Source organism: Stegostoma tigrinum, unplaced genomic scaffold, assembly GCF_030684315.1.
Source record: "Stegostoma tigrinum isolate sSteTig4 unplaced genomic scaffold, sSteTig4.hap1 scaffold_112, whole genome shotgun sequence".
In the NCBI taxonomy this organism is placed as follows: domain Eukaryota; kingdom Metazoa; phylum Chordata; class Chondrichthyes; order Orectolobiformes; family Stegostomatidae; genus Stegostoma; species Stegostoma tigrinum.
In genome coordinates, this window is record NW_026728063.1 from 462,987 (window position 1) to 475,036 (window position 12,050).

The 12,050-nt window shown below is 45.5% G+C and overlaps 1 protein-coding gene across 3 annotated transcripts in view; it reads right to left on the minus strand.

Annotated features, from left to right (window-relative positions):
* Positions 1-236: 236 nt before the first annotated feature.
* The window catches only part of LOC132207624 (utrophin-like), a 51,914-nt gene continuing 40,100 nt past the window's right edge, over positions 237-12,050 (minus strand). The window contains exons 4-5 of one of the 3 annotated variants that reach the window (XM_059643566.1): positions 4,715-4,932; positions 237-541 (exon numbers count right to left, since the gene is read on the minus strand). In XM_059643566.1, coding sequence (XP_059499549.1) covers positions 395-541; positions 4,715-4,932 — 365 coding nt within the window. In that variant the 3' untranslated portion in view covers positions 237-394. Of the gene's footprint in view, positions 542-4,663; positions 4,933-12,050 lie in introns of all 3 variants that reach the window. The other 2 variants (XM_059643567.1, XM_059643565.1) reach the window with 2 other exon arrangements.

Genomic DNA, 12,050 nt, shown 5'->3' on the forward strand with positions numbered 1-12,050 from the left:
GCAGGAACAGCAACTCATGTTCTGCTTGGGAACCCTGCAGCCCAATGGTATCAATGTGGATTTCACAAGCTTTCAAATCTCCTGTCCTGCCACTGCATCCCAAAACCAGCCCAGCTCGTCCCCGCCTCCCAAACCTATTCTTCCTCTCACCCAACCCCCCTCCCACCTCATGCCGCACCCCGATTTCCCCTCATCCCGCTCCCTTCACCTGTCCGGCCTCCCCAGACTGACCTATCCCCTCCCTGCCTCCGTACCCATACTCTCCTCTCCACCTATCTTCTCCTCCATCCATCTTCCATCCGCCTCCCCCTCTCTCCGTATTTATTTCAGAACCCGCACCCCCTCCCCATTTTCTGAAGGTGGTTCTCGGCCCGAAACGTCAGCTTTTGTGCTCCTAAGATGCTGATTGGCCTGCTGTCTTCATCCAGCTCCACACGTTGTTATCTCGCATTCTCCAGCATCTGCAGTTCCCATTATCTCTCCAAAACAAAGGCTGCTGTCTTTCAAAACCCAATCTCAGATTTTGAAGATAGTCCTTACCCTGAAAAAATACCAAATACGTACAAAGAGGAAAACTGGAGGTGAAACCATTCAAAAAATTTTCATTGGCACAACAAATGTTCCAACTGTAAAAGCAGGTTAAGCACCTGTATATAAGGAAACTGTCCTCAAACTTTAAACAGACACTTACAGCCAACAAATGTGAGAAATATCCATTTCTTGCTGGATTACCAATTTTGCTGTTGGGAAAATAGGCCTCAGCTTAGCAATGTACATTCAAACAAGATAGCACCCTCTCAGAACTCAACACTCACAGTCGTAGAGTTCTGTTTTCACAGGTTGGAGTATAATAGCATCAAGCACAATACACCAAATCTTCTTTGGTACCTTTTCCTTCCATAAAACTGCTTTTTGTAGATGTGCACAGAATTCATTTTATACACGTTGAACAGTTGCTAAGTTCAAGACGCCAGTTCCAGCACTTTGACTTGCATCTGCTTCATCATCCAAACAGAACAAAATAAAGACCCACTCCTTGTAAGTCACGTTTTCCATTTTTAGTGACAAGGTGAAGTGCGAGAACTGCTCACTTGATGTTAAAATCTCTTAAGTATGTGCCTATATATTTCAATTCTGTGAAATATGTGGAATGAGTTCGAGAGAAGGATTAATTTTGTTGCGCTGGGAGAGAGCTGGGACAGTTAAAATAGGTTGAATGGCCTCCTCCCATGCTAAAAATGTCCATAACTGTTCTTGGCCCTGCTAAATTGAAGTGGCCATCCTTTCATTGTGACTGTGAGACGCAGCATGTTACGATAGATGGCACCATGAAGAAATCCTTTGTTATTCATGAATTTTTCAGCACTCGGCATTCTTCCGAAGTCAAATGTTCGACATATACCTGTTGCGCTGACTTGGTTCCAAACAGTTATAATGTGGAGGTGCTGGTGTTGGACTAGGATAGACAAAGTCAGAGCTCACATGACATCAGGTTATAATCTGACATGTTTATTTGAAATCATACAAGCTTTCGGAGTGCAGTCCCTTCATCAGGTGCGGTCAGGGAGGAAAACACACAAACACACAGTTGATAAGCAGACAGATCAAAACATCATGCAACTGGTGTGAGTGGAGTGTCAGATAATAAGTCTTCATCCAGGATGTTTGTTTGTTTGCATAAATATTTTGTTGAAGAAACACACAACTTGTAGTTACAGTCAGTGTGGTATCTTATAAATTCTTGCTTTTGAAATAAAGGTTAAAACTCTAAGACAGATTCTGAACACAAGCCTCTAAACTACAAGTCAGAGTCTGACCTGAGATGCCACCTTTTGTACATTCCTGTTGCGCTGCCTGATTATCATGACAGCACAGCACTGACATTGACTTTATAAACGCTTTACTTGCCTCGAACACTCTTGGTCACCTGTATAGAGTTATTATCTGACACTCCACTCACGCCAATTCTATGATCTTTTGATCTCTCTGCTGATAAGCTCTCTCTCTCTGTGGTCACCTCACTAACTGCACCTGATGAAGGGGCTGCACTCCAAAAGCTTGTGTGATTTCAAATGAACCTGTTGGACGACAAGCTGGTGTCATGTGACTTCTGACTTCAAACAGTTATAGAATGTGTTTTCAATCCTATCGTGACTTGACAATAAGTCAACTTCTTAAAATTTATAAAATGAGAATGTCACGTGAAGTGTGTCTAACCTTGAGCGCTTAAAAAAGGAAATATTACAACCATAGTCTACTTAGACAGTAAAGACAGAAGGAATGATTTCATCGACTGTGTCTGACACCACACAATTAATCCCCCTGATGGAAGAAAGGTTGGCTGCGTTCTCTTTCTTCAGGAACATCCAGCTAGTACCACCTTACTACTGCTTGTTTTATTCATCTGGTGTTCCATCTAATTCCTTGCAGTCTTGGTCAAACCTTCATGTAATTTATTTAAATTTTCAAAAAAATAAATTTAACTTTATATTCCACAATTTTAACATCTCCTTTTAAGGTTTGAACGGTTCACTTCGTACACTGCACATGTGGTGTCAATAATTGGAGAACATGGTGGAAAAATCAAGATATATTGACAAGTAAACAAATGGCTAACTTCTGTTTCCTCGTCAGTAATGCCTTTTGAACAGAACATAAAGTTGCGCAACTATGTAGAGATAACAATTTAAAACTGGGAAGACCACTTTGTGGTCCCCACACCAATCTCTATTCACGACCTACTGATTGCATTACTCCGCCTTGGCAACAATGTAATATTACACTTGTCTCAGCACAACCTTGGCATCTTGTTTATCCCATGATGAACGTCCGACCACACATTCATGCAATCCCTAAAGCTGTCTCTTTACATCTTTTCAATCCTGCCTACCTGTCTTTTGTCTCGGCTCATTCGCAGTGAAACCTTCACCTGGAACTACTTCACTTCTGGACCTGACAATTCCAATGCATTCCCTGATGGAGACCCACATTTGTCCATTGAACACTTGAGGTCGTCTAAAACTCCACTGCCTGAGTCTCAACTTGAACCAATTCCTATTCTCTGTACTTTCTACCTGACTGATACTATTAACAGTAATTTTATTAAATTCTCATTTTTGTTTACAAATCGTTACTTGGCTATGCCTATCGCTATTTTGGTAATCTCCACCAGTCCAACCATACTTCAGGATATCTGCACTCGTCTAATTATGTCCTCTTGCCCACTCTTGATTTTAAACGGCCCATTACTAGTTGCCAAACATTTAATTGTGTCGGCTTCAAACCCAAGAAGAGACTTCCTGCACCCTCAGCGAGCAAACTCACATCCAGAACCTCAACCCAAGCAACAAATCCTCTCAAAACTCGCTAACTTCCTACACCTCTTAGCCTCTGTACATTTCCTCTTTTAAGGCACTTTTTCAAACAATCCTCTTTCATCAAGCTCTTGATCATCAGAACTAACAACTTAATAAGGCTCAGTTGTATTCTGGGATCGTTAATACTCCAATCAGACGCCTTCAAAGTTTCCCTCCATTGAAGAGATTTTATAAGTGGTTGAAGTCATTGCCAAGCAGAGGGGGACGAATTGGGGAGTTATTTCAAAGAGCTACGATATGCCAAACAACCTCCTTCCACACTGGCCAACTCTGATTGTACAAAAACAAAAATGATTTTCAGACTTGGGAAGATCCCTCAAAAATGTCACAAGTAACCAGCTTTTGGGCAGAGTCGAGCTGCTGAGATGATAGACCAGGATTTAGGGGTACCAGGAGTGATAATATGCTGAACACAATCAAATTTTGAGGTTGTAGAATGATGTGGTCTTCGGCATTTTTGACACTTGGACCATTTTCCTTCCTTTCCACAGAACAAGTCAAATAGTGGCAGCACAATGTTGCATGGCCGCTCAAGCTTGCTCCACCGTCGATGATGATTGTGGCTGGTCTTCCACATCAATTCAACTTTTGCTCATATCTCATCCTCTTTTCAAAACATCGATCTATTCACGTGTAGTATCCCTCTTGCTAACTTAATGAGAATTCATTCCAATCAATGAACTCCTAACGCTGACCCACCCCACGTCAAAAAATTCAGCTGAGATCAGGAACTGATCTCGCCTGTATGGCTGAGCTGGCTTTTAAAAAGTTTGCCGGTGAGAGAGTCCCAGTGAGAAACATTCATTAAAAAAAAATAATTGCATGGATTGCTCTCCAATCCTAAACTCTCTTCAAATTCAGTTGGTTTGTAATGCAGACTGATGCCCTGCACAGAGGGCTCAATTGCCACACCAGTGAGCTGACCACAAAGGGTCTTCGCCTCAACCCCTCTACTTCCCTGAGGCATGGTGATCTTCAGGTTAAATCATAACCAGTTGTCTCTCTCGAAGGAGTCGCCAAATGGCGTGCTAAGACTTTACCTTTAACCCTGATAACATGGCAACAAGCAGATAACTCAGCTGATGTCACTGACTAACAGAATCCTCAACTATACTAATATTAACGATGTGATATCATCAGAAGGCATGCTCAACTAAGTTTTAATTTGCAAATTAAGTTAACAACCATTCAATCAATATGACTGAAGTACTCATATTACTGATCGTCTCGATACAACATTGTGGTTACATCTGTTCATAAGTGAAGTGTAATGTCATTGCACTTACTGTGGTTTTATCAATGTGATCCTGCAATGAGTCAATAAGCAGGTCACTCACAGGTTGCCAATCAGTGTGGACCCCCTCAGCTGTTATCACATGAGCCTCAAGATCATCCAGAGCTTTCAGCAGTTCTTGAAGTTTCTCCAACGCCTTTTCCACCTGTTTCTGCCAGTTGCTCGCACGGATTTTCAGTTGTTCCCAATTTTCCTTCACTTCTATTGACTGTTTGCGGACAGCTTTGGCAATTCTCTGGGCTCTCTCTTCCGGGGCAGGTTCTGGAAATATGGAATGCAAATAATTTATCAACTATTCATGATTTTGATCGATAGATTTTCTTTCGAATCCCCTTTCCTTTAAAAGGTTTCTATGGACTTTCTCCTGAAATTGGGATATATAGTATAAGACGAAAGATTTTGGTACAGGCACATCAATGATAAATTCTGTAATTAGCTGGCAGGTCGCGGAGCCATTAACAGAGAATCACAGACAACCAATACAAAGCCAAATAAAATTCTGCAGATATTTGAAATTTGTCACTACCAAGGAAACTTTAAAGAAGGAAAAGGATTAGTGACTAAATGGGTACAATTCTCAACAAAAGATTTGAAAAATCCTTTCAGGATATCTTTCATAGCTATGAGACAAACATCCAACACAAACCAACTTTCATCTTTCAGGACTGGCAAGTTAGAATGATAAACCCAAAGTCTACCCTGCATAGTTCGCTCTAGAACTCACTTAATGAGGTTGTTAAGAGGTGTAGAGATAACAAAGTGTGCAGCTGGATGAACACAGCAGGCCAAGCAGCATCTGAGGAGCACAAAAGCTGACATGTTGGGCCGAGACCTTTCATCAGAAAAGGGGGAGGGGGAGAGAGTTCTGAAATAAATAGTGAGAGAGGGGGAGGCGGATCAAAGATGGTTAGAGGAGAAGATAGGTGGAGAGGAAACAGACAAGTTAAAGAGGTGGGGATAGAGCCAGCAGAGGTGAGTGTAGGTGGGGAGGTAGGGAGGGGACAGGTCAGTCCGGGGAGGACGAACAGGTCTCCGGGGCGGGAAGAGGTGAGGAGGTAGGAAATGGGGGTGGGGTTTGAGGTGGCAGGATGGGATAGGTGGGCTGGTTTTGGGATGCGGGAGGGGGAGGGGTGATTTTGAAGCTTGTCAAGTCCACATTGATACCATGGAGTGCAGGGTTCCCAAGCGCAATATGAGGTGCTGCTCCTGCAACCTTCAGGTGGCATCGTTGTGGCACTGCAGGAGGCCCAGGATGGACATGTTACCTGAGGATTGGTAGGGAGAGTCGAAACAGTTCGCAACTGGGAGGTGCAGTTCTTTAGTGCAAACTGAGCACAGGTGAAGCGGTCCCCAAACCTCTGTTTGGTTTCCCCGATGGAGAGGGGGCCACAATGGCAACAGTGGATACAGTCTACCACATTAGCAGATGTGCAGGTAAACATCTGTTTGATGAGGAAATTCTTCCTGGGGCCTGGGATGGGGGTAAGGGGGGAGGTATCGGGACCAGTGAATTTTAAACGTTGTGATGACAACATTTATGGATATGCAGGGAAAAGTGCTGGGTGTAGGGAGTGCTAGAGGGGAGTGTGGAGCGGATAAGGGGGTCACCTAAGGGTGGTGGGAAACATGTCTTTGGTGGTGGGGTCAGATTGCGGATGGCAGAAGGGTCGGAGGACGACGCATTGAATCCGGATGTTGGTGGGGTGGTACGTGAGGGCGAGGAGGACACTGTTTTGGTAGTTATTATGGGGTGCGGGTGTGAGGGATGAGTTGTGGGAAACGCGGGTGACACGGTCGAGGGCGTTTTTGACCACTGAGGAGGGGGAAGTTCCGGTCCTTGAACAACCCTCAACAGTTTCTCTTTCAATTCCTCCCACTTCCTACAGACAAAGAGGGTGGCCAGGGTAGCCAAATGGGCCCAAGCTATGCCTGCCTCTTTGTAGGTTACATGGAACGCTCCCTCTTCCGTACCTACACTGGCCCTCAACCCCACCTCTTCCTCCGTTACATTGATGACTGGATCGGCACCGCCTCGTGTTCCCACAAGGGGCTCTAACAGTTCATCCACTTCACCAACACCTTCCTCCCGAACTTGAAGTTAACCTGGACAATCTCTGATACCTCTCTCTCTTACCTGGACCACTCTATTTCCAACCACTGAGAAACAAATATCCATTTCAAGTCCACCAATTCCCACAGATACCAAGATTACACCTCCTCCCACCATATTCCTGCAACAATTCATCTCCTATTCCCCATTCCTTTGCCTCTGCATCTGCACTCCCAGGATGAGGTATTCTATTCCCGTATATCTCAGATGTCCTCATTTTTCAAGGACCACAACTTGCCCCGCTCTGTGGTTGATAACGCCCTCGACCGTGTCTCCAGCATTTCCTGCAACAAATCCCTCTCACCCCACCCCGCAACAACAACCAAAACAAAGTCTCCCTCGTCCTAACGTACCACCCCACCAACCTCCGGATACAACGCATCATCCTTCAAAACTTTCAGATTCTCTGGGAGGCTACGGAGGAGGCGGCGGAGCCTTGGGCCTTGATCTTTGAGTCCTCATTGTCTCCAGGTTTCGTACCAGAAGGCTGGAGGGTTGCAAATGTTGTGCCCTTGTTCAAAGAGGGCAGTAGAGATGACCCAGGTAATTATAAACCCAGTGAGCCTTCCGTCTGTTGCAGGAAAAGTTTTGGAAAGGATTATAAGAGAGAGGATTTATAATCATCGAGCAAGCACCAATTTGATGGGAGATAGTCGACATGGATTTGTCAAGGGCAGGTCGTGTCTCACAAGCCTCATTGAGTAATTTTGGAAGGTGACCAAGCACGTGGATGAGGGTCGGGCAGTTGACGTGGTGGACATGGACTTCAGTAAAGCCTTCGATAAGGTTCCACATGGTAGGCTATTGGAGAAAACATGGAGACATGGGATTGAGGGAGATTTAGCAGGTTGGATTAGAAACTGGCTTTGGCTAAGGAGGCAACCAGTGGTGGTTGATCGAAAATATTCAGCCTGGAGTCTGGTCACTACTGGTTTGTCTCAAGGATCTGTTTTGGGACCACTGCTGTTTGTCATTTTTATAAATGACTTGGACGGAGGCATTGGTAGATCGGTTAGTCAGTTTGCAGATGACACTCAGGTCGGTGGAGTGGTGGACAATGTTGCAGGTGACAGGTAGACTTGGATGAACTGCAGAATTGGGCGGAAAGGTGGCAGATGGAGTTCAATGCGGATAAATGTGAGGTGATTCACTTTGGGATGAATAATAGGAAGGCAGAATATTGGGTCAATGGAAAGATTCTTCATAGTGTTGCTGTGCAGAGGGTGTCCATCTATGTCGATCCCTGAAAATTGCCATCCAGGTTGATAGTGCTGTGAAGAAGGCTTACGGTCTTTTAGGTTTTATTGGCAGAGGGATTGAGATCCAGAGCTGTGATGTCATGCTGCAACTGTCCAAAAAGCTGGTGCGGTCTCATTTGGAATATTGCGTACAGTTCTGGTCGCCCCATTACAGGAAGGACGTGGAAGCATTGGAAAAGGTGCAGAGGAGATGTTGCCTGGTCCCGAGCGAAGATCTTCTGAAGAAAGGCTGAGGGACTTGGGTCTGTACTCATTGGAGAGAAGGTGGTTCAGAGGGGATTTAATAGAGACATACAAGATGATCAGTGGATGAGACAGGGTGGACAGTGTGGGTCTTTTTTCGAGGATGATGACGTCAGCTTGTATTCGGGGGCACAGCTAAACAGTGAGGGATAATAGATTTGAGATAGATATCAGAGGCAGGTTCTTTACTCAGAGAGTGGTAAGGATGTGGAAACCCCTGCCTGACAATGCAGTTAGCTCAGCCACATTAGGGGCATTTCAACAGTCCTTGGATAAGCATATGGATGATAATGGGATCGTGGGGGATAGGCTTAGATTAGTTCACTGGTCCATCCACATCATCGCAATGAGCAAAAAAGCACACCGTTGTCTCGACTTGCCAGGAGGCTAAGGCAATTCCGTGTGCCCACAAGGGCAACTTTCATTGATGTACCACAGAAAGCATCCTATCTGGATGCATGTCACAGCACGGTTCCTCGAGCAAAACAATCCCTAATTATTATGGCTCCTGCCTTTCTTCTTCCAGGCAGAATTGGTTCTGCTTTGTCATAACTAATTTGGGAGAAAATCCACGCTCAGTCTGAGTTAATTCTTCCAACAATTCAGATACCATGGAATACTGAGCAATGAGTTGGTGTGTGAGAAAAAGAGAGAGAGAGAGAGAGAGAGAGAGAGAGAGAGAGAGAGAGACAAAGCCAGAGAGGTTGGGGGGGTGGGGGAGGGAGACAGAGAGAGAGAGCGCGCGAGAGAGAGAGAGAGCGCGCGAGAGAGAGAGAGAGCGCGCGAGAGAGAGAGAGAGCGCGCGCGAGAGAGGGAGAGAGCGCGCGAGAGAGAGAGAGAGCGCGCGCGAGAGAGAGAGCGCGCGAGAGAGAGAGAGAGCGCGAGAGAGCGCGAGAGAGAGAGAGAGAGCGCGAGAGAGAGAGAGAGCGCGAGAGAGAGAGAGCGAGAGCTGGGCGATGAGGGAGAGAGGTAGAGACAGACAGACAGAATAGGTGACAGAATGTGAGTGTGTGAGCGCCTGCATCAGACAGAGAGAGAGATGTTGCTGAGGTGGAGATAGTTGAGAGTGTCCATCACCAACAATCTCTCCTGGTCCACCCAGATCGTCGCAATGGGCAAAAAAGCACACCAAATGTTTCTATTTCCCCAGCAGGCTCAGGTTATTTGGAGTGTCCACAAGGTCAACTTTCATTCATGTACCAGAGAAAGCATCCTATCTGGATGCATGTCACAGCATGGTTTGGCAACAGCTCTTCCTAAGACCACAAGAAACTACAGAGTCATGAACACAGCATAGTCCATCATGCAAACCAGCCTTCCATTCGTTGATTCCACCTCTACTTCCCGCTGCCTCGGGAAAGAAACTGACATAATCAAAGGCCCTTCTCACCCCACAATTACACTCTCTTCTCCCTTTTTCTGAAGGGAAGATGTAAAAAAAGTTTGTATACATGCGTGAAAAGATTCAAGAACAGCTTCTTCACTGCTGTTATTGGACATCTGAATCGGACACTGAAAAGCTTAAATCTAATTTTGATCTTGCTCTCTGTGCATCTTCTCTGTAGCTGTCACTATGTTCCGTTTCACAAATGCGCCTTGTTTGATATCACCTGTCTATACTGCATGCAGAAGAAAACTTTTCACTGTACCTGGGCACATGTGACAATGATGACTCAAATCAAGATAATAAAATGTGAGGCTGGATGAACACAGCAGGCCAAGCAGCATCTCAGGAGCACAAAAGCTGACGTTTCGGGCCAAGACCCTTCATCAGAGATGCTGCTTGGCCTGCTGTGTTCATCCAGCCTCACATTTTATTATCTTGGATTCTCCAGCATCTGCAGCTCCCATTATCTCTGACTCAAATCAAATTGATTGTGTTCAAGAGAGAGGTGAGCATATGATTGTGCTCAAGAGTGCAAAGACAGTGCATGAAAGTGTGTGTGTGCGCACGACAGAATGTGTGTGCCAGTGACTGTGCTTGTGAGTGTGTGAAAGGGAGTTAGCACAAGAAGGGAGTGTTAGAGCATGCATGAGGGCGTGACTGTGTCTGTAAGTGTGAGTGAGCTTGACAGCAAGTGAATTTGCAAACCTAAGTGTGTGAGGGAGAGATTTGTGGTAGTGTGTGTGTACTTGAGAGTAAGAGCATTGGCAAAAGATCCTGCGACAGTGCATGCAAGTGTGCCACAGAATGTGTGCAAGACCGTGTACGACTGTGTGACGGTATGGAGTATGAATGAGTGAGAATGTGACAGAGTGTGTTCGTGAGAGACTGTGTTCCTGACTTTTTTTTGTGTGTGTGTGTAGTGTGTTTGTGCATGAGGGACAGAATATGCATGTGCAACATAGTGTGACTGTGAACCTCTGTTGGTGCCTGTGAGTGAAGTGATGGGGGAGAACAGGGAGAGGAGAGATAAAGACTGACAGAGAGAGAGACAGGAGAGAGAGAGAGAGAGGGGGGGGAGAGAGAGGGGGGGGGAGAGAGAGAGAGGGGGAGAGAGAGGGAGAGAGAGGGAGAGAGAGGGGGAGAGAGGGGGAGAGAGGGGGAGAGAGGGGGAGAGAGGGGGAGAGGGAGAGCATGAGAGAGAGATGAGATGAGGAATTAGAAATGATGAGTGGTCAATACCTGGAGGAAAAAAAGAACAGTGTGTGAGTGTTAAGAGAAGCCGCTGGATGTAATATGGAGGCTATTGTTTTATTGATTGTACTCAATGAAAAGCAAGTGTCACCTCTCAGTGTTAGGGGACAGGAGATGTGCATTAGAGAAGGAGATATAGTCAGCCTTGTCAGAGACAGCAGACATGTTGCAAATGCAGAGAAACTGACATTAAAGCTTTCTTGTCAATGTGTAAAGAGGTGAGACAAATATGACGAGTCAATATTGTACCTTTGCGCTCAGTAAAATCATGGAATCATGAATCAGAGAACCCTTACAGTGTGGAAACAGGTCGGTCAGCCCAACATGTCCACACTGCCCCTCACAGCATCCCACCCAGACCCATCCACCTATAACTCACCTAACCTACACATCACTGAACACCTTGGGAAATTTAGCATGGCCAATCCACTGACCTTGCACATCTTTTGACTGTGGGAGCAAACTCGAGCACCTGGAGAAAACCCACATGGAGAATGTGCAAACTCCACACAGAAAGTCACCAAAGGGTGGAATTGAGACAGTGGTGTTAACCAGAACCACTGTGCTCTATATTATGCGAATTCAGCTGCAAGCATTTTTTTTTAAAGAAGGGAAACTTACCATCGTCACAGGATGAGAGTGGTTTCAATCTTCCATCAGCTTTGAGAACCTTATCCATATCTGCCTTCACAAGGGCAAGGTGATGGTAATGGTGTGAGACCGGTTAGTATTCAGCAGCTCGCCATGCAAAAAATTAACGGCACTTTCATTGCTTTTTTCCTAGGGGCATAACAGAAAGACAAGAACATGAAAAAATCCTGAAATCTTTCTCTAATTTCAATCTCAAAGGGACCATCCGTTCCTCAAAAGTCATAACCAAACTGAACATGGGCCTCCTGCAGTGCCACAAATGATGCCACCCCAAAGTTGCAGGAACAGCAACTCATATTCCGCTTGGGAACCCTGCAGCACAATGGACATGGCTGACAGCTCTGTCAACCACGAATGCAAGGAATGCTCAGTTGAGGAAGAATGCAGACATTTCGGAATCCCTCCAGCAGAAGATGATATCATTAGAACAAATGGATCTGTCTGGACAGTCCTGTTTGTAGATTTTGGGAAGTAAGAC